Below are 26,746 nucleotides of genomic sequence, written 5' to 3' on the forward strand. Positions count from 1 at the left end.
AGTTTTTATTCAAGCATCTAAAGATGTAAATTTGAAATGAAGCTTATAAAATATTTCACAAGCTGTGGAGATTTTTAAGTCCTCTTAGACACAGCCGAAGTACCTAATTCCTGAGAGAGGTTCACACAACTTCCACCCATTCAAATGCTGTTTCCTTTTCCCAGCACTCCATTCTCAGCAGGGTCTCCCTGAAGGACATTTCCAAACAGACAGACAAAGGGGTATCAGATCACTGACTGGCTTTTGGTTTTAAGTGGGTGCAGATTTTAAATTACAGAATGCCATTTCTTATGGAGGCACAACATGCTTTATCTAGTCGTATAAATTCATAAAGTACACAAAACGAGGACAAAACTGAGGTCTTGAAGAAATCACACTTGCTAAAAGCACACAGTGTAAGGCATGGGGCTTATTACAGGCTTTTTAAAAACTGAGATTGAAGTTTCTTTCAAAAGGCTGGAACAGTTTGAACATGTTCTCACCTGCTCTCTTCAGTGACCTAAAACTTATCAGTACCTTAACAGCAGAAACAGCTAACAGCTTGAGATTGAATGCAGTCTGCGCACTCACAAAGAAAAACAAAAACAGAAAACCACAAATGAATCAGCTGTTACAGACAACAATCTGTATTAACTTAAACCAAAATGCACTCCTGAAAGTTCAGTTGAAAAGAGAGTGAGCCAACTTTCAATAGCCTATTTCTATCTGGTTCCTCTGGTTTAAAAACAATCCTCCTAAAAACAGTAAGAGAACTCTTTTGGAATAACGTTTTAAATATATGTCTAACATTAAAACATACAATCAGGATTTTCCACGTAATGGCATTCCTGAGTTCACAAAGGTGCTATGGAAAAATAAACGAGCAGAAGTATTGCCCTCTATTTTGCTAGCATATTTCAATAGAAATCAATCTGTTCAGTAGTCATAAAAGCAAGGGGCTGATTGTTTGAGGATGGAAGAACATTCTACCCGTGGCTCAGAAGTTCTGCTGCCGCCGCTTCTTGGCTTCGATGGCATCGAGGATCGGCTGCCGCTTGGATTGGTACTTCTGGCGAATCTCCTCAATCTCCTGTTCCATCATGGGATCTAGGGCAGAGAGCCTCTTCTGAAGCTCATCCACGCTCCAAGTCTTCAGCTAGCAGGGAGACAAAAGAGGAACAGACACCGGCATCAGTGCAGCCACTGCCCACACACCTGCAGGGATCCTGCTGCTCCTCTGACGGCCGGAGCGCATCTTCCAGCAGGGAAAGACACGCAGAGCTCTGCTCCAGGCTGCTGCTCTCAGTGAGAGTGGAGTGAGCCTCAGGATACTGCTTCTGCTCATTTCACAGGTACGTTACATGCTCTGGTTACTGGCAGTGTGAGCATACAACCAACCAGTGAAATGTTTCCCCCACAGAGTTGCTTTTTTAATGCTTCGTTTTGCAGGCTTAGGACAGAAATGCGGCATTGAGATGGAAGGAAAGCAAAGCTCTCTTCTTCTCCCCTTTCCTTGCAACTAAACCTCCTCATGCTAAATGACAAAAGGAGACAGAGGGAACAGGAATAAAATCGTATCACTGACAAAAGCTGCAGGTCAAAAAAAAAGGCAATTATGTACAATGAGGCTGAATCTCAATCATGGTGAGGAATTCAGACTCTGCTACACCAGAAATCCCAGAGCACAAATGCACACCAGGTCACTTTGGGTCAGCCTTGTACTGATAAAATATGCAAGTACAATTTGTATTTTCCTGTACACGTGAAGATGTCAGGCTCATCTGGACAAGCTCCCTCTCCCTGAATTCTCTCTCTGCCTGCCCTTTGTTTAACTGGCTCTCTTGTCCGTGCCAATTTTCTCAGAACTGGCACTGAAAAGTTTTGCTCTGTGATTACAGATGCCAAGTGTGGCCTGGGACAGTCTACAGCTGTCCAGAGCTACACCCTTTATGTAATGTTATAATATTATAACCTGTGGAACAGACGGGATTTTAGTATAACATTAAAAATACGGACACTGGAAGTGCTTCAAATGTTTACTTAAGCACCAGTCCTTTTCCCATCCAAGACCAAGTGACCACAGGAGAGACTGTTTTACAGGCACTGCAGCAGGACAGAAATGACTGTGCAGCACCTGCTATCAGTGAGCACCTGCTGTGGATGCTAAGAATATACAAAATAATTTGGGTTTTTTTCTTGTGCACAAGGAACTGTCAGGTTTTTTTGCTTTCAACAAATATAATAATTAAGTGACTTATCTTTATTTTCATGCAAGTGGGGCTGTTCTAGTTTAGCTGTTAATTAGTCAGCTGTCATGGTTATTCTTCAAGCCATTTCTGAACCAAAACACGCAGTGAAATGTTTGCTGCCTACTATAAGGCAACAAATCAATGCTTAATGGTAGTTTGCATCACTCCTTAAAACTAAGATATGGAAACCTGATGCCTTTTCCTGAGGTGGAAGAGATACAAGTCCCTAAATCACAAAGTCACCTGCTACCTGATTTCTCACAATGTCTTTTGAAGTTCTTTAGCATATTCTGCTAAACAAGATCTTCCCTAGTTGCTGTTTCAGGATCACAAATCCATTTTAATAATCCAGGCACATGTAAAACAACCTTTCTGCCCAGGGTATAGAGTCTTTCAGCCTTTCCAGTCAGGCAACTGTTCATTAGAAAGACAAAGCACTTCCTCCACAAAGATATGTATTATTTATACACATTAATGCAACTTTAACAGACAGCAGTTTAAGTTGATGCATGGCACCAGTTGCCTTTTCACACTAATTTATTAAGGAGCAGTCTTAATTCCACTTCCTCACAGTCTAGGGAATTGAAAAGTCAAATAAAAATGAAAACCAGAAGAAAATATTAATACAAGGACTGAATACATACACTAAGCAGCTACAGCTCTCCCAGTGCTGGACTGCTTAAAGAGAGTATTGGAACAAATCTAAAACACCTTGCTCAAGGCTTAAGCCAAGCATTAGATGTCAGAAATTGCCCTAGGGCTGCAATCTTCCATGGATGCCCTTTGAGCCTTCTCTGCCATCCTCCTCAAGTGCCGGGTGCTGCTTAGAGCCAGAAACAAAGTGCCTGAGCTGGCAGAGCAGATGTAGGGAGATGGTCTCTCCAGAACACGTGGCAGTAAGAGAACCCTGCCCTACTGCTGTCCTTGAACAGGATGGAGCATCACGGGACATCCTTCGTGGACACCGACACACAAAGTCTCCCTGCAAAGCGAAAGAACTGCTTGCCAAGGGACACAACAGCTTTGGCAATTCCCGGGACTGTGTTTGTCAGGACAGATGGTTGAACAGTATGGAAGATGCTGGAGCACAGCTAAGTCTGGAGTGGGCAGAGCCCACAGATTTATATTAATATGAATCAACTGGGAAGTGGGTTACCTGCGTGACGCAGGGCAAAGTGGCTGCTAAGGGAGCCTGATCACGGGTTAAACATGACGGGGATGGTGGGGGAAGGAAGGGAGGCAAGTCCATGTGGTGCAGGAATCTGGGAGCACAGGAACATCCTGTGTGCAGTGCTGTGTCAGTGAGGATGAACTATTCGCAGAGTTTTCCTCTGCTATAACGGCACCCTGGCTGTGAGTGCCACGCTACTCCTGGAAGAGGCAGAGAAGCCAAAGGGCAGCACTGGTGAAAGGTCCAGGAGGTGACTGCTCAGCCCAGATGAGCTAATGGGAGACCGACAGGTCTTCAATGGCTAATGAGAGCCACGAGAGCCATGAAGAGCTGGGACACCCAGCCCTCTGTTCCTCCTGTGCCTCAGGCTGCGACAGCAAAAGCCTGGGGACCTGGCCTGGGCAATTACTCAGCCTGTCCTTCCACTCTCACACACATCTTTAGAAGGAAAAAAAAAACCTGTTCCAAATGTGATGGTCTTCATTTCACTTTACTGCCTGGCATTTCACTGTAAGCCAATGCCACAGACAGACTTTCTCCCAGAAATGGAGTTTTAGATTCCAGTATATCTGTTTCTACAGCGGTGCACTCCTGGGACACTGACATTATTCTCTTAGAGAAATGCCAGGAGCAAAATAAGACAAGAAAGACAAGGACAGCATCTCATGACAGACGGTTACTCGGGGTAAAGTCTCAGTGCTGAGCAGCTGCAATTAGAGCTGGTTTTAGCCATGGGCTCAGTCCCATTCCTCTCCTCACTTCTCAGCAATTCCTCTGCTCTGTCTCTGTAAAAGGTATCTATTTTTGTCCATGCTGATCAAATACCTAAGACAAACTTTTAAAGGAAGGAATCTCATTTCAAATGTAAAGCCAGATAAAAAATACTTGTTCTAAGGTTGGCCAAACAAATCCATCAAAATGGTGAGGAGGCAGCACAGTGAAACACTCCAGCAAGCTTGTATGTTGAGAAAGCTAATTTTTAACCATTTGATTAACAGTTTTATTTTCACTTGAGGTTTTGAAAACGATCTTAACTCTGTAAAAATGCCCAAGTGAAGACAAACGTCAGAGGTGGAAGTGTTCATCTGAAAGCCTCTCGCCCACAGCCATGCTGTTTGTTTTCTTCAGACACCACTGACAGCAACATCTTGTTTTAATATGCTGATGATTTCCACTGTATAATTCACAAGGACATACGTAATTATATTCTTTGGAAGGACATAACCTACAGCCTTTCTATGCCTACACAGTAGTGATGGACAAATCAGGAACAGATCATTTGAAATACAATTTCTTCCTCAAGGAGAAGATTAGTAAGCTATTCATGACATTCCTTTGTCAGCATTTCTGACAGATTTGCAGACAACTACCCCACTGAATAATGTTCAACTCAGCAAACTGCTTCTGAGTTCCAGTTCCTTCAAATCAGCATTTTAAAAACAGGGGGAAAAAAACCCCACTTGCATTTCTTACAGTCAGGTAAAGTGTCCCAGCAACATGATATTCTGCTGAATGTAAATGAACCTAGGCAGCAAAAGGAGAATAAATATAAGCTCTCTGCAGACATATTAGATGCAGCCACAGGTTTGATATTCAAGGGCACCATGGTCTGAACTTTACACCTCTGCTGTTCTGCCCTAAGCAGGACACAGCCCAAAACCCTGCCACAGTATTTTTAAACAGACCATGCCAGATTTCTGTTTCTCATAAACCAAAAAAATCTGTTGTAAAACACAAAGCCTAGAGAATTAACTCAGCCTCTGCCCTGCCCTCACAAAAACCCCAAATGGTGAAAACTTTTTGAATTAGAAGCTGATGCAAATGATTTACCATAGGCCTCTTAGTACCCACAGCCCTCACACTGAGCAGCACCCATGCTGGTTTGCCTACAGAAAGGTCTGTAGCTTGACCAGTTTGGGACTTGGCACATTTTCTGGTCCCTCAACAGTCCTTGAGCAGCACAAGGTCACCACTGCCTGGACCAGCCTGCACTACTGACCTAAATATGGTCATCCAGTAACCCCCGAGTCACTCCAGCCATCATTCTTGCTCCTCTACCAAAAACACTGCCAGCAAAATGCCCTTGCTGCAGGAACTATGAGCATCAAACAGAAATGAGCTGCTTCCCAGCAGCTTTCACACATTTCTCCCCCAACAAAGAGTCTTGGCCAAGCTCTAGCTCACTGACTGCACCAGAATAAAAAAATATTATCTTGGGGCCAGTGGAAAACATGTTCCTCCTGAAACTTTCTTTTTACTCACTGACACTGCATTTGATCCCTGCATTTAGCACAAAGCCTTTTCTTGGCATGTCTGCAACATTTCAAGCTATCTAGGCTTTGCTTTTAAACACTGTCTTTGAAGTCTTGAGGCTTGTGCCAAACAGGAACCCTCCATCCCCTGGGTGGGGATGCAGTTTTTCTACCATCACTTTTCAAACATGCAGATGGACCCTGACTTCTGGAACAAAACTGGAATATGTATGAGACTGCTGAGATGAAGTTACTTTCCTCGTGGTGAAAGCATTTGAACAGCTTCTCAGAAGGAGGATATTTTCAAGTCTTGATACTACAGTCAATCCTACAAACAAAATTAGGAAGTTGTTCTCTTCTTCCTTAGCCCTCTAGTCATACCCCTCAACCATAATTTCTGGGAGTTTGAACACTTGTCTTCCACATGCTCAGGGTATTTTCCCAATATCCTCCCACTGTTACCAACAGCCTGTGTGGCTTTCTTAGAAAGAAAACACCCAGCTGCAGCAATCGCTCTGCCTGCCTTTCACCCAGATATTCCAGGTGGCATTTACTGCTCAACATAACTTGATGTCAAACTTTTAAGTTTTATATAGCCTTTAGAAAAACTGGCTTTAGCAATTATCACTTCATAAGGGGCAGTGGGAGTTTGAAGACTAAAATACAGAAGTAATAAAATTGCAGCTTCCCACGCTACACAGGGAAATAAATTCTTAGTAGAAAAGATATGAGCTAGATGGGAACTAAGGAAAAAACAAATTAATTGTCTATTTAGCACAGCTTTTATTGTTATAGCTTCCTTTTAAGCCTAGTTTTATGCTGCAATCTAACAGTTCTTGACTGCATACCCAGTGGTCAAATCCCCCCAAGAAATTAATCAATCGCATCAGCAGGGAGCACAACCCATCATTTATTTGTGTGTATTTAGACAGGCAAACTCTAAACGTGGCTTGAGAGGGGGTTTTACTCAAATCAAGTTACCCAAGCTATGCTAAACATTAAATGCCAAACAGGAATTTGCTGTTAGAGATAATGAAAAGTATCACCACGGTAATAGAGTAGCAACAGTCTACTTTGGAAAAACAAAACCAGAACAACCAACTGGGACCTCAATTGTGTGGAAGCCCCTCAAGGGAGGCTGTTGATGATCACACTCGACAGCAGAAGTGGCTACATATCAGAAACAAGTATAAAACAATTCCTACAAGCAGTCAATTAAGTGTTCAGGCGTCCTTCGGGAAGGGAGGCTCTTCACCGAAGGGAACAATTAAACTCCTGCTTCACTTGACCTAGGCTATCACCAAGGCTATCATGATGCTTCCCTGCTGATAAAACCAAGGGCACACTCACACTTCCTTCTCCAGAACCCTGCAGATCAATTTGATGTGTATCCACCTCAACTCCTGAACTTTTCTTCTGTCACCTCCTCAAACAGAGTTTTATTTTCGGGAGGAGCTCTCCCATCGGATGCCACTTGTTGTGGCTGTTTGTAGCAACCACCCTGGGGCAGAGCTCAGCCTGCAGCACGCTGAGTGCAGTGTGCTACGGAGAGCACGAGCCAGGGAGGGGTGTCAGAACTCAAGGATTCATGAATGTGAGCTCTGATGAGTGTAAGAGCTGAGATTACCCTGGAATTAGCTTTCTGTAACTTGAAAGACTGGTTAAACAAGGTATCAATTAAATGCTCATATGAAATATACTCTGAGGACAAAGATTACTCAAAGGTACTGTGCACTTTTTTAAAACCTGAAAAAAACCCGTCCTCAATTTCTCTGGCCAAAATCAAATGTAGAAGGTAATTTCTCACGCTAAGCAGTGCTCCAGACTTTAGATCTTGAAGATGGTGATATAAATTGGTGTTGGAATAGCATGCCATTTTTTCCCATAGCATTTTTCCTGAAATGCTGCCTCAATATCACTTGGCATACTTTCAATCACTACTCTAAAAATTAAGTGCCTTGTTCTCATTTACGTTTCCAGCACAAGGAGGCCTTGATGTAATGTATGAGCAGGCATTAACTATTTATTCACTTAGAGTTGTCAAATGCAAAGGGCACAAGGACCTACTGGCACTTTCTGATGATTTCTCCTCATCCATCAGGTCCCTACAACTTCACAGATCTGTCAAGCAGCCATGCTACAGAGGGGCTGCAGTAAATCAGAACAAGCCCTTGTGCCTACACAAGCACTAATTATCTTGATTTCCCTCCCTTTTAGCATCAGCACGTCAGTGAAGTTTCTCACTGTTATGAAAGCAGTGGATGAAATGCACTCATTGCGGGATTTCATGCAAGATTAAAAATACAGATATTAATCTTTCAAAAGATTTGAAAAAGAAGTCTCAGCAGCACAAGCTTCTGCTTTTAACGCACCTTAATTATTTAGGCAATGTACTGGCAAAACACATCATGGGCTGCAGCATCCAGCACCAGCCAAAACAGCACTGCAGCTACAACTTCCCAAACAGGAGCTGTGATCAGTGCACATCTGGAGACTGGTCTCAGGCCACCTCACCTGAATAGCAGATGGCTTTCCACAAAGAAACACCACTTTCAATGAGATCATCATACGACCTAGAGGTCAAGTCAGCTTAAGCCAGTTAAATATAATCACATAAATGCAATCACAGCACCACTTTTTGTGGAAGAAAAGATGGACACTACCACACACTCAGCTTTTGATCCCCAGCTGAACTGGGAAAGTGTATCTTAATAGAGAGCTGCAACAGAGGTCGGGACCCAGGGCTCTCAAGTGAAGTGTTTGGGATGGCTCTACCTCACTTGCACAGCTGTGGAGTTTTATGGTTACTGAAAGTGAAGCACCCTATTGTTATGATGCTAGTAAGGATTCCAGTTCATTTTCCATGTAGCTCTGCTTACTTGACTAAAATAAAGGTTCACAACACCAGACCATGGTATCTGTACTATCCCTTCAGAATTTTGGAGGGCCATGTGTGCCATCCTTCTCCCTGCCTGACACACTGGTATTACTGCAGGCCTGGCCCCAGGGTACATCACCGTGTCCTGCAGCCATAGGGAGGAGGAGGAGAGAAGATCCAGCAGGCAGGAATTGTGCAGCAAGATTGGTTTATTTAATTATTTTACAAACTCTTCTATAGACTTTTTTCTTCATAGTCTAGTTGGACAAGGATCAGCCACCTCTTGGGGTGATTGGCTAAAATCCTAAAACATCCATTGTCAAAATATTTTTCTACTGTACCATAAACAAGGCTTTCCAAGGTTGCAGGTGGCTTGGTTGTTTACATAACTCTGCTACCTCTTCTGTGAGAGAGAAAAGTCTCTCACGGACTTAGAAAATAGCAAGAAAATCCTCGCTAGCAGCATTTTTGTATCTACACACTGGGAAGATCATGTCTAAACTGGAAACTGCATCTGCAGGAAGGACAAGCTGCCAAGACCTCTCTCTCCAGCCTGGCATCCTGCTGCCTCAGCAAGGCTTCTCCCAGGCAGGCACAGGAGCACAGCTCCTCAGGAAGCTGCCCCTCTGTTCCAGCCTGGCTTCACTGCTGGAGTCTCACCAGCTGAGGCCACTGCTCTTCTCTAGCAAGAACTGCCACAGCTTTGCTACTCTGCTCTCTCTCTTATCTCCTTCTTATCTCTCTTATCTCTTATCCGCTGTAGTTACACCCATGGTGTTCCATCCTGCTGGTTCAGCAAGGACCTTTCTCAATCACACCTTGAGCAGCCCATTCCTGTGGCTGCTCTGGAGGAGACACACATGCTCTGGACCCAGAGCTGCTCCTCACCAGCTCACAGACACCTCTGCCTTCCCACCCTCCCCACAGTTTGGAAGTTTTCCCCTATTCCTCGAAAGTCTTTAGGAACCAGAGAGCAGCTTTGCTGTTGGCAAGGTATCAGAAAATCCCCCATTTCAGAGGATTACAGCAAACATCTCACTCTGCCTGGCTACCCAGACAGAATTACAGAGAGCAGGGATTGCAGAACTGTGGGAACACCAACAGCCTGGATCAACACTGGCATCCCTGGGCTGCTCTTAGTCAAGAACTGCACTTCACTAATCCCTACTGTAATCCTCACAAGGCTCAGGAACATTTTGGTGTCACAGCCAGCACAACCATAGACTCTCTGCAAGCTGTTATTACCTTCAGCATTGTACTGAAGTATTAAGGAAGAAAACCCATCCAAAGGTCTACTCATTGATATGAGTGCTGAGTGGTCATTAAAAAAACAAAGCTTTTTTTAAAAAGAGCAATTCATTTTAATCTTCTAAGCTCCAAGATTAATTTTCTTTTTTTAGCCATAGTGTCAATTATGAGTATGAATAGCCCCATTCACTTCCAAAATCATCCCAAGTACTGTACACACTTAATCTAAACAAAGGGAATGACAAATTGTGTCAGTTTATTTTGCAGCACTGAACTTCAGGAAGTCCAAACCTTGAAATCCTTTAGAAACTTAGAAAGTGGATGACTAATCCTATAACCACAAAGACAAGTTATCTCACTGTTGTTATTTTTCAGTAACTGAATTATAAACCAAGCTAAAAGGTCAGCCTGTCTGGACAAGCAAGTAAAAAAAAAAAAAAAAAAAGTGCAAAAAGGAGTACCATTTGCTTTTAAAAAGCACTTGCTTGCCAGAGGTTTGATTAAATAAAAACAGCGGGTTTTTTTTTCCTTCTCTAAGTGACTATGATTTAATTTTCTTAAGTAAGAGTACAAAAATACCTCTGAACATGCTAAAATAAATCATGTCATTAGGCCATGAGGATCTGGCTCGCTGCACAACTCAGCTATAAAGTACAGAGCTGACCAACACGGGGTCTTTCCCTTTTTTTTAAGAAGAGCAATCTGAAAGAAAATGCTGTTTCCTTTAAACCAAATAAATTTTTTTTACAAATCTGAAAGGTTTAACTAAGTTTTTCTAGGAAGGGTACATACATCCATAAAGGAGCTTCCTTCCAATCCCAAGTACCCTTCACTTCCCTCTCCATTGCTCCTAAGGGCTCTATTTGCTGAAGGATTAACAATGAATTTCTTTATTCAGGATCAGTTTTGCTGAATAAAGCAGAACAACTGAAGAAGTAAGAACACCTGAACTCCGAGTGATTCATTCATACAACATTGCTCAGTATGAAACACAAATGGAACAGAAGTGGCAACCAATTAATTAACACTACATCAGTACTTGAATACAGCCTTCATTAATGATGGGGAGTAAGAAGCATCATTAACATATCTGAAGACTTCACACACTCCAATCTGCAAGGAACAGTGAAGGCTTAAAACACAGTTTCAGTTTCAAAGACTTAAGACTACATCATCCATGGCAAGGAGCCATTATAGGTTTAAATAACTTGGGCCTATTTATCTTAACACGTAAGAGCATTAAACTTTATTCAACAAACATTTTTGAGTCCTAGTCTCCCACTTTATTTCCAGCTCCAGGAGAGCTGCTGAAAGGGGTTTGTTTCCAGGAAGATCCCACCTTGTCTTGTGAGTGAGGCTTATTGCAAAACCTTGGTCTCATGCTCCTCTGGCTCCCCTCTTTGAGGGAAAGGAGGAAACAGCTGCAGCTTGAAGGCAAAGAAGACTGGAAAGAGAATTAAAAGCTTTCTGAGGAAAGACTGAACTACAGAGATTTCCAGAACATTCCGAAAAAATGAACAGCTGCATGTCCATGCAGTTGTCTTTAAAACCAGGGGCATGTGTTTAATATTTAAGAGGGAAATATTTTTTGGGCCAGTCCCCAGGTGAACCATCTCCACAAAATCTATCTCAAATGAACCTGCACAATTCACTATGAAAGGTTTCCCCAGTTGTTCACTATTCCTTGGGTATCCATTTATAATGATCCTGGCACAATGGCAGGACACAAAACAAGAAGGAATTAAACACTTAATTTCTGAATAATATTCCTTTCAGACTGTATCAGTCTATATGTATAAAGCTGCTCTTCCTCCTTCTTCCCGAAGGTCAAAGCTTTGACTGTGAATCACAAAATGGTTTGGGTTGGAAGGGACCTTAAAGATCATCCAGTCCCACCCCTGCCATGGGCAGGGACACCTTCCACTAGCCCAGGTTGCTCCAAGCCCTGTCCAGCCTGGCCTTGGACACTTCCAGGGATCCAGTGGCAGCCACAGCTTCTCTGGGCACCCTGTGCCAGGGCCTCAGCATCCTCCCAGGGAAGGATTTCACCCCAATATCTGATCTAAGATACTCTAAAGTTACACACACCAGTTACACTGGCAATAAGCAACACCTCGATGTTTCTGCAGGTTTCAAAGTAATACAAGAAGAGGCTGCACAAGGTCAAATGCACCAGGTCCAGCAGTCAGAGCTGAGATAACTTTGCTCCTCTCACAGTTCATTTCAGGCACTTGTCCAGACGAGATCCTGCCCACTGGAAAAGTGTTCACAGAGGCCTGATGGAGGCTTCATCCCCCAGCTTTTCCAGATGGTCCAGACTCCATTTCCCAAGAGTCAATCCAGGGCAGCTATAGCAGACTCTCCAAGCAAAGAGTCTCCAAAAGGAGCCCTTTTTGCTACAGATGAGAAAAACCTGGACAAGCTTGTCTTTTTAAGCTATATTACCCTTTACAAACATTTGTACTGACAGATGAGCTGGAAGAAGATTTCAGAAGCATTTCAAATAGATCTTGTTTCAGCAGCAGTGTTCTTTCTTTAAGGGAAATGCTGTGCCAAGAACACATCCAGCCCTGAAAACAAATCTCAAGGCATAACAAGGCTCAAACAGGTCTTCTAAAGAATCCAGTGTGCTCAGAGAGTATTTTTCCAGCATCACACCTTCAATTACTAATTCCTCTCCCCTTTCTCCCAAAGCAGAAATGCATGTTACAGCCTGACGTTGCATGTCAGCAGCAGTGGAACAAACCCAGTAATCACAGACCTAGGATGAAGTTCTGGTAGTTACTTAGTTCATCTGCAAAACTTTCAGTCAATGTCTTAGCAGATCAAATCTACAGTCCAGGATGTTGAATTTACAAGTCTGAGTACTCTGATATGAAGTCGATTTCAGGTTACATTATTTCAGTCTCCATTAAGGGCTATGACCTAAGCAATTCAACACAAACTACAGCAACTCATTTTACTTCCCACTCACTGCAAGTTTCATCTAAAAGCCTCATGTCACAGAAGGCCTGCTCTATACAAAAATATAGCAAAAATGAAAATTTGACAGCAAGTTGTGGCAGTAAGTGCTTTGCAATCAATGTCAATTTGCACCAAAGTGAAAGCAGGTGGTGAGCAATGACCCTGTTACCAAATGGAAGAGAGCAGGAATCTATTCTCTTCCCCAGCAGATATGAGAGTCACATCTCTGAAGAACCTTTTTCAATTTTAAATATTGCTAACGAATTTTAAAACCAAATGCGGTATATTCTTTTTGTTGTTGTTGTTTGTTGTTATAAAGGGAATTTGGAAAGGTTTATAAAACCTACATACACAGAACTTGCTGTGAATCACATTGGTGGCTTGACACAGCCACGAATCCGATGAGGTTTGCAGTGAGGTTCAGAGTGTCTTCCTCATGCAAATGTTACAGAAGATTCAAGACTACTTAACAAACAATAAAAGAGAGAAGCAAGCTGCTCCTGGGCTTATTTTTAAAAAGATTGTTTTGACTACAAGGTGACAGAATGAACCATTTGTCCTTAATAAAGATGTCACAAGTTAAAAGTATTTGCTGGGAAGAATGCACTAAATATGCTGGAAAGGTAATGCTTAAAAGAGACATAAACAATTAACAGAGCTTTTAAAAGTCTTGGCAGATGGCTGAAGAGAAAAAAAAAAAGGAAATCCATTCAAGGGATGTCAGTGTTATGAATCAAGACAGGTGACATTTAAAACCAATGAATAAAACATGACAAAAACCTGTCTCTATTTATAAGTCATACTTCACAGTGGAACTACATCTAAGTAATACACGTGAAGATCCTCCTCAATAAGCAGGAGATAGCATGGAGGTACAATTCAGGTTTGAAAGTGAATAGTTGTCTCTCCTGGACTCCTGTTGTCAAAAACCAGTCCTTTTATTTGAGTTTACTTCACTCCCTCCCACAAAAAAAAAAAAAAAAAAAAAAAAAATTTGCAGCCTTAATGCTCTCCCACAGAAAGAAATCTTTATTTTAGATTCAACACAGCAGAAACAAGTATCTCAAGTTTTCTTGCTTCCCAACCAGGAATCTGCCCTGGTTCCATAGGGCCTAGAGAGAGATATCAATCAGCCATCCCAGATCTGGCTTTATCTCTCAAACTGATGAATGCCCTAGCAAATAAGTTCACTTTATGTTCAAAGTAAGACTATTGGAAGAAATCAGTGCCTGAGAAACAATTTTTATTCCAGTCACCATGGGGAAAAAGGAGAGTTCATGATAGATGAAGGGAAGAAACATTTGGACAGAGAAATCCCTGTAGATTTAGAGTGTTTAGTTTAGCCTTCAAAAAATGTTATTGAAAAAAGCTCTTCTTTAACCAAACTTTTTTCTTCTTGTACACAAAACTATACATATTCAAATGAATTTTTTGAACAATCAATCTTCATTCATCGCACAAGGATCAGAAAAACTTGCTCTCTTAGAAAATAAAGAATGTAATCTAAGTTTCATAATAATTCAATAGAAGTTGCAAGATTATTTAATTTTCAGTAATGCCATTTAAATGATCTACAAATGTGCACACTCAAATACAGCTTTTGTTTGCTCCTGTCCAAGCAGACAGACTTGAGTAACCAACTCAAATTACTCACTTGAGTAATTTGGCCAGGAAAAAGGAGGAAGAGAAAGATTAGTGCAGAGGCCTGCACCTGACACCTTTACCAAGCTGCTTAAAAGGCAGAAGTAAAAATAAGATAAACCTAAGAGGATCATAGCAAAGTCAGGAAACACTGTAAAATGATAAATTATACAAAGTCACACACTAGCAGCTTACCCAATATAATGCAAGTACTCCTGGCATCTGCCTTAACCCTGTATCCTCAGCATGCCTTCTTCCTACTGCTAGCAAAGACCCAAAGACCAGTTCCAACAAAATAAGAGCCAATTATTCAGTCTGCCATTATTTTCAAAGCTGGCCACTGCACAGAAAATACTCTCAAGTTTTTAATCGATTGAACTTTTAAAAGGACAAAAGGCAGTAAAGCTATAAAGCATCAATATTAGATTGCTAACAATTGCTATCCAAATGGATGTTCAGAGGAACCAAAGACGTTGAATGTTCCAGGTACTGGCAGACAAGGAGCTGTTCACAAGACAAATGACACCTTCACAGACAGAATACAATAAATTAGAGACTCTGGTCATTGTAAAGCAGCGTGTGTTTACTGTTATTGATAAGCAATAAATCACTTGCCCTCCAAACAGTTCCTCCCTATAAATCACTTCCAATGAAAGAAACAGATGGTTCCAGTATGCAGCCATTCTTCACCACAGCCTGGGCTGGCAGAGGGAATGTGCTGTGCTGAGCCATGACCACATTAACTGCAGTTGTTCCACAGGGGTGCAGGGGAGCAGCAGGAGCTGTAATTCCCTGCACCTGAGATTCCAGCTGTGATTGTGGCTGGGTGGTGCCAGGATGAGCAGCACCTGGTGCTCCAGAGGGCATCCTCACTGCACTTCCCAGGCCTGGACCCCAGCCCACGGTGATCCCTCACGGCTGGATCCTTCCTGCCTGGACCACACCTGACATGCACAAGCAGATTCTGATCTGCAGGCACTGCCAGGCTGCTGTCTGCCCACAAAATACACACTGAAATACATATCAAAAATACACCACGATCCTAATGCTCTGACAGCCTTGCTCTGAAAGAATTCAGCTTTCTGTACACTTCTCAGCAACTTCAATTTCTTGCTATCATGCCAATACCTAATTTGTCTAACTGTAAGGAAACAGATTCACGTTCACATTTTCACTGCAAACAAACAGCCTGCTGTTCAGGCTGAACAAGCTGAAGACACCATTAGACCAACACATTTTCCTTTTCTGCTGGTCAAGATACCAGAAGTGGGTTTACTTATTTATTTAATTTTAAAATTGCATTTCCAATGCAACGTTTTGAACTACTAAGTAAAAGCAGAGAAATGAGCATGCAAATAAAAACAGAATACCCCAGGTGAGATCAGCCTCATGAAACACTGTCTCCAGTTAACAGAAAATTTCATTTTTCTTTACTACTTCAAGAAAAAAATTATACCCTCACTCAGGGAAGAGGAAGGTTTGCTTTTATCTACATTGTACTTGAAAAAAGGAAAAACCCAAGCAGTAGCTGCTGAAAGCCCTGGCTAGAAGCTGCTTACAGACACACAGAGAATATTGCAGTTTCCTATCAAGTAATTATAAATGAACATACAGTTACTCAGCTATTTGAAGAAGACTGCAGTTGTGATACCAACTTTTGCAATGCAGGTAATTTAAGATCTCCAAAAGATGCAAATATACTTTTCAAAACTGGACTTAACTAAAATTTAAGTGTTTTCTTGATGCTTTGCTTCAATCACTTGCCAGACCATTGCTTTGTCTCTTATGTGAACAAACTGCAATTCCAAGTGTGAAATAGGTTTCTATTGTCCACTCCTTTGTCCCACTAGCTTGGTGAGCCAGCATCCAACTCCTACAGCTCCAGTTCCAAGGAGCCCTGGGCAGGACCCAGGGTAAGCAAACAGAACAGAGGCCACAGTAAGTGGTGTACAGACACTTTTGAAATGAAGATGTCTTGTTTCAACACTGGTCTATTTTAAGGAGCACGTTCCACAGAGAAGTCACACGTGGACAGCAAGCCCTGGCCTGAGCACTTTGGAAGCAACAGGTCAAACAAGTGGAAAGAGATCTATAGGTGGGGGAAGAGCTGGGGGTGATCCCACAACTCCTGCAACTCAGTGAAGCTCCTGCTGTGCCCATCCCTGACAGGCAGATCGTGGAGACCAGAACTGTCTGCCAGTGTAGCCCTGACAAAAGTGGCAGCTGATGAGCTCCTGCATTCTTCCTCCCAGTTAGAGGCAATTACCACCTCCTCCTCATCCTTCTTTATTTTGCCCTGGAAAAATTTCATAAGCCACAGCTCTATTGCTTGCAGGACAGCCTTCCCCAGCAGTAGAGAAACAGATGACACTGTGCACTGAGAAGTGATGAAGTCTGCTTTGGAATCCAGGGAAATCACAGCAATCTTTCCTGTCCAAAGAAATTCCCATCAGCAGCCAGTGAGACACTGCTCAGAGGGAGCTAAAAAGTTGAGCTAATGCAGGGAATGGCACTCACAGCATGGAAACACAGAGCTGAAACAAAGGTTTCCTCCCAGCACACTGCAGGGTGGTAGCACTGTGACCAAAGGCCACGGCAACAGCCACCTTCCACAGAAATCTGAGAAACTGGCCATGCCCACTTCTTCCACTTCTGCAAAGCCTGCCATTCTCAAGGGTGTATGTCAGTTTTATTTTTCTAAGGACAGAAGCTCTGCTCCAAAGTGTTTCTGCTTCAGTGAGAAAACCTGTGAATACAGATCCTCAGATCCTCTTCATTAACCCAAGGAGAGAGAAGGACGGACCCATATCAAGGCTGTTGATAATTTCAGGAATGGGAAAGGTCTGACTCACCAAGACCTTGCAGATGCAAGCAAATCAAGGTTTTCCCAAAAGAAGCAGCATACTTCTTAGGAAAGAGACATAAGCCTTGATTCTGGTTGTTATCTTCCTTCCCAGTTCTGAGGCAGCAGGATGGAGATTACCAGCGCAGAAAACGATGAGGTCCTGCAGGGGAATGGCACTGCCTGCATTCAACAGCCCAGCTCCCTCCTGCTGCTGTTCCAGAGCAGCACAGAGAGCAGCTACAGACAGTGTAAAGGTGTCTGTACCAATTCAGCTCTCGACAGGCAGCCTTACACAGGCAAGGATGCTTGGCAGATACACAGATGCTGGAATGAAAAAAAGCCTTGGAGCAAACAGCTCCAGTTCTGTGAAGACTTCACGTCCTGTGGTACTCTTGCCCTAATCTCTGTTAAAAGTTCACGTCCTACTTGACTTCACATTCAAAATGAGCCCACAGGATAGCAAAACTTCACTGATAAATGAATAAGTTATGACCCAGATACAGCAAAACCTAAGCTCAACACTACAGGTATTAAAATAACCCAGCAGTCGCATCATGATGGCAAAACTTGAGACTGTCTAGGGCTCAACTGCCACTGATTTTTGCCTGTGGAACCACACTCATGAAATAAAACTGAAAAGGTTTCAGTGTTGTCACAGCTCCCATAAGCCAGGAGTGGCTGGCACCTGCTAATTTGCTAACAAAACAGGCTTTCAATAAAAGGATTACTGATGTAATACAAAACATTCATGACTGGCTGATCCACAAATACGTGCTACAATAGGTTTGGCAACACTGAGAGCCTTTCAAGCAGAATAAAAACACGTGATTCTACTTTAGCCACAAGTGATACTACAATACTGACCTGCTCACAGCAGTTAGAAGGCTTTTAAAATAGGGATAAGTAAAGGGCTTGTTGTGTCTAAGGGCAGGAATCACTACACAACTAATTTTCTTACATGTTGCAGTACTACTGAAAGATTAAAGTGAAAAAATGTAGGACATTGTCTAAACAAATCTAGCATTATTAAGTCTGCAACAGCATGTGACTAATGTTCACAGGCAAAATTAAATTCAACTACAAAAATTCTGAGATCTGATTATGGCAGTTAGGAATTATCCATACAGTGCAGCCTGCCCATTATCAGTCTACCCCTGCAGCAGTCTCCTGTTAGAGTTTGTTACATTCTTCCTAAAAGCAAGAATTTTTGCCCATAATTAGTATTTTTTTCCCCACATTAAATAAATCATAATGTTGTTGAAAACATTGTTTGCAGTCAATCAGGGCTTAAAAGATCCTTGTTCAAACGTGAGAGGAGATAAACGTTAACAGCATCAGGCACTGACTAATCATTTAATAACAACTTCTACTTCAGAATTCCAAGGCTGGAAACACTTTTCTGGAAATACTCTGGACTAATGCCATCTCTGACCACCACCAGAACACAGCCAGAGCATCTCATTCAGGAGGAATGGAGTTCATCACCTTTCAAAACAGGATCTCTGGGTTCTCAGCTCTGCAGTGGATGGGGTTGACTCAATCTAACTCTCATCTGACATTGCCATTGTGATATAAATAGTGTCTTATTTGCCTGCTTCAGAAGAACAATGTTAGTCAAGAAAAGGTCAAATGGTTTTGCCATGGGGGAAAAAAAGAGCAAAAATCTTTTGTAATTTAATACTGCCCTTTTTTTTTTTTTTTTTTTGAAGACAGGAGACTCCAGGTGTTAGTCACACAGGAGGGCGAGGAATACAGAAGAGAAGAGAAGGCATATTTATCTAGTCTGCAGTAGCAGAAAGCAATAATATTTCAATCACTTCTTAAGGCCCAGAGGAACTAATATTTACCCTGCATCTCACTGATCTCATCTCTACTTGGAATGCTGCAACCTCTGTAGAAAAAGGCTCCTCAAACCTGCCTGCTTTGACAATGCAGAAGTTATAGCTGCAGGCAGGTCTAGGACAGATGTACTGGATACAACTGATGAATGCCTTTTTTTCTCATTCCACAGTGCTTATTACGTTGACGCGTTCAATTAATAAATCATTAATAAACATGACTTTTACCCATAGATAGCCATCAATCAATCAATCAATTTTTAGCCAAATGGGAAAAATACATGATTTTAAGTCTTTGAGTACATTATACAACATGAGCTTGCTACTAACTCTCAGATAAGGGCTATACAAACACCCACATTATTTATTAAGGCTGCTTTCAAGTAATTTTCTCATCCTACAGAAAAGAAAAGTAGCTCTGTTCCAAAATTTATATGCAAGGCAGGCTGGTACATTCATATACCACTGAACTGGAGAAACACATAGAGCTGGGAAGTGAAAATTTCTACAAATTAATTCACAAAGGTGACCAAAAGGCCAATTTATTGCTCGCTTCTGTTGCTTCCAGCACACTGGGAATGTGTGCACATGGCAGTGCTGCAGTACTAATGGAAATCAGTAAACAGGGTCACACGTGTCACAAGAGTTGCTTTCCACATTCTAAAAATATTTGTGGGTCCTGCTTGCTGGAAAGGCAGCGACCTTTGCTTTTGTTGCCTGTGCTGGCTGGGTGTACCCTGCACCTACAGCTCCCAGAGTGCCCAGGGGAGCGCATCCCACTCAGAGGAAATACACTGCTAAACGTGTTATCAACCAAATTAGAAACTAAAATAATTACAGCAAATTTCCCCCTGGGCCATCCTCTGCAGACTACAGAAGACTCCGAAGATACTCCGAAGCAGCCCATCTCTCCTGGGAAATGCCACACGTTGAAAAACAATTGTTTATCATTCAATTAAGGTACAGCATGAGGTGAATGAGATAAATGAAGTATCTGACTCAACTGGAATTGTGTGTTGGGCCCAGGCCCTGTGGGTTATTTTTGCACAAAACGTGTTTATGCAGTGGCTTTATGCCTTGAGACCAAAGAGAACGTAGCGCAAAGGGCTACGAGGGAGGGAATGCAGGAGGTCTCCTCAGCTATTCTTTGCAGCCAGAATAAGAAAATAAGAGAAGCAGGAGCAAAGACAACAAAATAACAGCAGTAAATCTATACAACCTATAGAAAGAGAATGAAAAGCTCCAGCTGTTATTCCAGCCTTGAAGGGAGGCATCTCCTCGAGCTGTGAATGGCAGAGGGATTTTGCTTTGCACACTTTGTGGAGTGAATATCACCAGCTACTGCCAGAGAGACAACCTGAACCGTGGGCAGCATGAACAGGCACTGAAAGGGCACACAGAGCTACAGGAGCTTGCAGTGAAAGATCACTGAAGAAAAATGAGGAGGGAACAATGTTCAGCCTCTTCTGGCTTTTTGAAATAAAACATGAAATTTTACATCCTCACACACACACAGAAAAACAAATCAAATTTATGAATAATAGCTCTTTCTTTGAACTTCTGAAAAGTTCCTGAAAATTCTGAGCATGTCAGCCTTAGTAAGGAAGAATGGAAATAAGGATTTGAAAAGAAAAATGAAGACAAGCTTAATGTTTATATAATAAAAACAAAACCCAGTGCCAAAGCTTGAGAAAAACAAGGAAATTCAATGGTTCTAACACTGTTCTTTGTCAAACACTACATGTTGAGGATTTGCATTTTACAACTGCCGTCTGGATTTTTTTTTTTTTTTTTTTTAATTTTTAAATGCATAATGGGGAACCAAAGCAAGACACTTTATACCTTCATGTCCTCATGCTTTTTTGTTCCTTTGTTTGCTTTTAAACAAGGAACGTTTACAGATAATGACTGGCTATGATTACTGAGAAATACATAAAGAAAACGAGTTTTTCAAAATGCCCCATCCAAATGCATTAGCAAACCTCCTTAAGTTTCCATTAGTCTGTCAAAACAAGAAATAATCTCATGGCAGCTGACTCAAATTCTTAAAGATTGTCACATTGATTGAATTTCAAAGTATAGACTTACAAATTCGTAGTCTCCATCCTGTGGTACTTTCCAATCAGATGAATTTTTTGTCTGGCCAGACACATTCTTCCCAAAGCTATTGATTTGATTCTCCTTCTCCTTCTGTTCAAAGTATTCAAGGAATGATGGTCTGGCTGGCTGCATCGTTTCATCCCTCCCTGGAAATATTAAAAATAATAAAACAATAGTTGTTTTGAAAAATACAGTTTCGGTTATACAGCCCTACATCATGCCCAAAAGTGATTTTATTTCTTTTAGCACACACTAAATCACATAGTACTGCTGAAGTACTTGCTAAAATACTATTTTTCAGCAGCTTTTCCATCATAAAACTGACTGCACAGTGAGAAAAGTGGAGAAGGAAAGCTTAAAGCCCACCACAGAAGTGATTGCAATGCTGGAGGCCTTGGCCTCTAGACCTGCAATCCATCCCTGACAGCACACTCCAGGTAACCAGCTGCATGCACTGAATGCCAGAACTGAACAGCTGCAGCCGAGACAGGCTGGGGTTTTTCATCCCAGCCAGGTTCCATGCACTGCAAAATAAGCAAGCTTCAAAAATAAACAGTGCTGTTTTACAAGCAGAAATTCACCTTTATATTTGTGATCAGAACAGCACAGAAATGAGGCTTTCAAAGACCACAAACACCTTACAAATACCACACAATTTGCCTTGGGTAGAAGTGGTCAAGTTTCTATATTGTTTGAGTAGAAAAGCTTATTTAGCCTGCAAAACTTCTTTTTTCTTCTTTTTATAAATAGTCAGTAGGTGTTCAAGTTTACTGCCCCAGTTTTCTTTTTGTAAATTAGTTCTTCTGAACCGACTTTCTTAGCGGAAGAAAGGCTGAGATTTAGACTCAAACAAGCCAGATACATAGATTAACCATTCAATTCTAGGCTGAAATTAAGAAACTTGGGGTAATAAGAAACGGGAGGTGGCTTCATTTGCAGGGTGATGACAGCACAATAAGGAAGTGATGAAATGTGAGAGGATGGAAATGCTGATTCCTAACACAGACAGCAAAAAAAGCCAACACAGGAAGAAAACATGAAATTTAACTTCACAGCAAGTCAAGGTCACAAGGCTTCCAGCATCTCCAAGGCAAGATTTCCTCAGTAGTGCAACAAGTCCAGCACCAGACGGTGCCCAGGCTCTGCACACTTAAACTGGCCTGTCCTGAGCTACAGCACAGCCAATTCCTTGAGAAGAGTCCCAATCCAAACGAAGAGGCAGGCTTGTACAGCAAACATGCTTTAACAGGGCTGCAGCACAGGACCATGAGAGCTGCAGATGCAGCTCACAGCTTAATGCCACTGCACTGCTCTTGATGATGAAATGCTCCCCCAAAACCTGTAAGCATCCTGGAAGCAAGCACTGGAACTTACTAAATGGTTTTGTTCTGTAACACAAGGTTCTCTAGAATAAGTTACTCATACTTGGAACATATGTTTTAGGTGATGCAGAAACCATAATTTTCAGAAAGCAGGATGAGGACTGGAGTTAACAGCAAATGGCATCAGAACAGCCTAAGTCTGGACTGCGGAAATAAGCTCAGTGCTGAATGCCATACCTTTGAAATAAATATAATCTGTCAGGCAGGCAACCAACCAAGAGTTTAGAGCTTCAAACACGCACACAGGGGATGTCCTGTGATGGGTTGGCAGGGTCTGCGTAATGCAGAGACTCTCCCACAAGAGTCTGTACAGAAGGCAAGCTGTCACAAAACAGTCCTCTCTAAGGACACTCAGCAGAGCTTTCCTCTTGAAAAAATATTAGCTGCTCTGGAAACTCATTAGGATTTAATCACAGAATATTATTCTTGCATATAAAATTGCCAGCCAGTGATCCAGAACTTCACTGGCAGACTCTGCATGATCTTCAGAGAAGTGGATGAATTCCTTGGTCAGCTACAAGATACTCCAGGAAATTATTTGTCTATACTCATGTTAAATACAGAACAAATTTCTACAAAGTATGAGAAATCTTGGCAGGATATTTGGGTTGTGATGCTAAGAGAAGTGTGATTCTGCACAGCCCTAAATGTCATGATGCATTTTGAAAAAGCCCTGCATTGTTCTGTCTCTCCAGGGCCAGCTAAAAGCTCAAGCATGAACTGAAGTGCTGATACTTCTGCACCATGATAACTGGAGCAAAGACAAATTATTATACCCCTGGCAGTAGTTCCCCTTTTTAAAAAAACAAAACTAAAAATCTCATCATACATAATTAGATCAAGAAAGACACCTTCAGACCAGCAGCGTGAAGGTCAGGCAGGGAACACGTCTGCGAACTGGAGAACAGATTTGCTGCTGGGAATAATTACTGAAATACAATCACAATCCAATTACTGCTGAGTGATAAAACATTTATTTAGAATGAAGTAAACACACCCCTTGTACTCTGCTGCAGCTCAGCCTGCTTGAAGCAGGAGGTAAGTTGTTATGGACAATCATGGCAATGTTTAACACCAACTAATTTTGTAGAAAGAGAGGAATTCATAACTAGCCAGGCTAATCTATACACAGCTCACTGACAGCCAGCCTGGGTCTCAGTAATTCAGCCTTCCTAGGGGGAAAAAAAGAAGAAAATCTACATCATGTTTGTATTCTGTTTTGAAGATTACTGTTTGCAGCACAGCAGACTGTAAAAGCAAATGTTTCACTCCAGTGACATTGGCTTATTCAGTTCTTTTCTATTTACTTTTTAAAAAACTGTTCACTCAAAACAGAGCTTCATTCTGAGTGTCAGTTAAAATAATCATGCTCATTTCCTCACATCTTGTGTTTTACCAAGAACTGCAGTATTTGCACTTGGCAGAAGAGATTTGCAGTGTCCCACCTCTCCAGTGTGCCCAGGTCTCTCTGGAGGGCATCCCTTCCCTCCAGCATCTCAACTGCACCACACAGCTCAGTGCTGTCAGTGATAAAAGGAAGAACAGGGAAAATTATGTACCTATAAAAGATTTTCTTGCTGCCCTTGATGTCCCTGGCCATATTTAATTCTATCAGCGTTTTAGCTTTCCTGACCTGACCCCTGGCTCGGACAATCTCTTTGTATTTCTCCCAGGCTACCTGTCCTTGCTTCTACCCTCTGTACGCTTCCTTTTTGTGGCTGAGTTTGTCCAGGAGTCCCTTGTTCATCCATGCAGGCCTCATGGCACTTTTGCCTGACTTTCCCTTTGTCAGGATGCATCGCTCCTGAGCTTGGAGGAAGTTAGCCTTGGATATGAACCAGCTTTTTTGGGCCCCTTCTCCCTCCACAACTTTATCCCATGACATTCTACCAAGCTTATTCCTGAAGAAGCCAAAATCTGCTCTCCTGAAGTGCAGGACAATGAACTTTTTGTGTGAGCTCCTCACTCTCCCAGTGAGAGGATGAGGGGAACTGAACTGCAGCAAAGGGTGACTCGGCTGAACACAAGGAAGAAAGTTTCACAACAGGGACGGTTGTGCAACAGAATGGGACTGGAGTGACTTTGCAAGGCCTTGAGCAACCAGATCTGACATTGTAGTTGCCCCATTCGGGGGACAATTCCACACAGGGTATCAGACTGATGAGTGCCAGAGCTCCCTGCCCACCCAAGTGCTTTTGTGGCACACGCTCTTCACAGCCACCATCAGACACCTCTAACCCTGCAGTCACCTCAGGCCTTGCAAACACAAGCAACACTTAGTCATCAATTTAAGTACATTTAGTCATCAATTTAAGTACATTTAGTCACCAACTTAAGTACATTTCCACTCATCAACATATAACACTGCATCTTAGTGTTGCTTTGTTTTTTAGCTGATATAAAGCAGAGATTGCTAACTGACAAAGAAAATGGGGAAAAAAAAAAAAGAGGGTAATATAAAAGGAGAAGTAACTGTGATGCCAATCTAAGATATCTGAAATTTTAGTTGCTGCTATGATCTCTGTAGGGGTGTGGATGCAGCAAGACCGACAGAAATGCTCCCAGAGACAGAAAGACATTACACCAAATCAATTATCATCCCAGCACGACTGAATTTCTTTTCGTCAGTCTTAGCACTTAACAGCAGTGTCATCTTTCCAAAGATGACCTGCTATTAATTCAACACAAGAGCCACACTACTATATCTTTAAAATTTTGATAACAGGCAGCCAAAGACAAAAATCGATCCCTGCTATTTGCAGAAGCAGATGCTGCTGAGAGATGACACCGCACCAAACGTGTCTGTGCCAAAAAGCATTTAACTTCCTAATTTTATAGGGTTAGGCTAAAAGATGAACATTTGACAGAAAGTGAGATCACAACTGTGGTAGAGAAGAACCTTTTATGAGAAGGTCACCCTGTGGTGACAAGAAGGGCTTCACTGTTGCATCTATTTTGGAATCTAAAGAGTTGCTTATGAAGATGAGCCATGAGAGCTCCCTGGAGCCATTAAAGGTCTATCATTTAGATACACAGTCATCTTTTAGGAGCTATATTAATTACACAAATGGAACACCACAGCTCTGCTGGGGCTGGTCCAACTGACTGCAGAATTGCAGGTTCAGAGTGGCTGTGCAGAGCCACAGGCACTGGGAGGGCTGCTCTGAGCTCAGCCTGCGTCCTGTGAAGAGGAGAAGCCGCCCATGGAAAACTCAAGGGTGTTGCCTGGTTTTAAAGTCATGTTTAAAAAGTGTAATAATATCAGTACTGTTGTGTCTGAGGACAGAAAAAGGGGTGAAACTAGGGGGTCCAAAGGTAGAGAATGCTTTAAGTTGGGCACAACAAATACCCCTGTGAACTTTGAATTCTGTGGTATCCTTCAGCACTGGAAAGCCATGCCCAACTGCACAGGGTCGTGTGCAAGCTGGGACAGTCCCTCTCCAAGCACAAACAGCCCAGACAAGACAAAAGACAACTGACAGGTACAGACAGGGCTCTGCAAGAAGCCAGCACTGGATCCTCTCCCCTGCCAGGCTACAGCAAGGGCAAGGTGCAAGGAAAAAACTGAACAATCTGCTCGTTTCCAAAAATGTCACCTGTCTGAATAGCTGAGGAAATGGAACAGGTCAGTCTTAGGGGCTGACTGCAGCATACAGAGCACCTCACATGGAGCAAAAGATGACAAAGAAGGTGTGGAGAGCCTCCAAGTCATTTGCATTTCCATATGATGCTGCAGAGAAAGGAGAATGATAAAGAAGAAACAGCCTAGTCAATCAAACCAGCAAGACATTTACTTTTCATTCCCAGCAGCAAAGAATATCCATGAAACCAGATCATTTGCTATCATCTAGCCCCAGAAATCAAAAGACTCATTTCGTTGATTTTGTCAAATTAGCTCTCACAATTGAAAATTTTCAGAAGCTCACAAGCTTCAAAGGATGCTTTCAAAAAGAAAGGGAGATTTACAAAGTCCTTCTATCTATCTGAACAGGCTTGCTGAGCAATGAAACTAAAATTTCTGCTTTTCTCTAAAATTATTCTTCTCTACTCAAACTTGACATCAGAAGAATCCTTGTTTTATTATTCTTTCCTCTTGAAAGGGATTGCTAAGGTCTACCTAGGGTGAATATTCTGGAGTTACAAAGCTTGCCATGAGAGGGACAGTAAGATAACCTCAGGAACACATTTTTTGTGCACTT

At 42.2% G+C, this 26,746-nt stretch overlaps 1 protein-coding gene across 1 annotated transcript in view; it reads right to left on the reverse strand.

Annotated features, from left to right (window-relative positions):
- Nucleotides 1-26,746, reverse strand: part of STK4 (serine/threonine kinase 4) — a 44,397-nt gene continuing 17,651 nt past the window's right edge. The window contains exons 10-11 of the mRNA XM_082292665.1: nt 21,154-21,311; nt 1-1,135 (exon numbers count right to left, since the gene is read on the reverse strand). Coding sequence (XP_082148791.1) covers nt 977-1,135; nt 21,154-21,311 — 317 coding nt within the window. The 3' untranslated portion in view covers nt 1-976. The remainder of the gene's footprint in view (nt 1,136-21,153; nt 21,312-26,746) is intronic.

The sequence above is a fragment of the Coloeus monedula genome, assembly GCF_965178545.1.
Source record: "Coloeus monedula genome assembly, chromosome: 17".
Classification (NCBI taxonomy): Eukaryota; Metazoa; Chordata; class Aves; order Passeriformes; family Corvidae; genus Coloeus; species Coloeus monedula.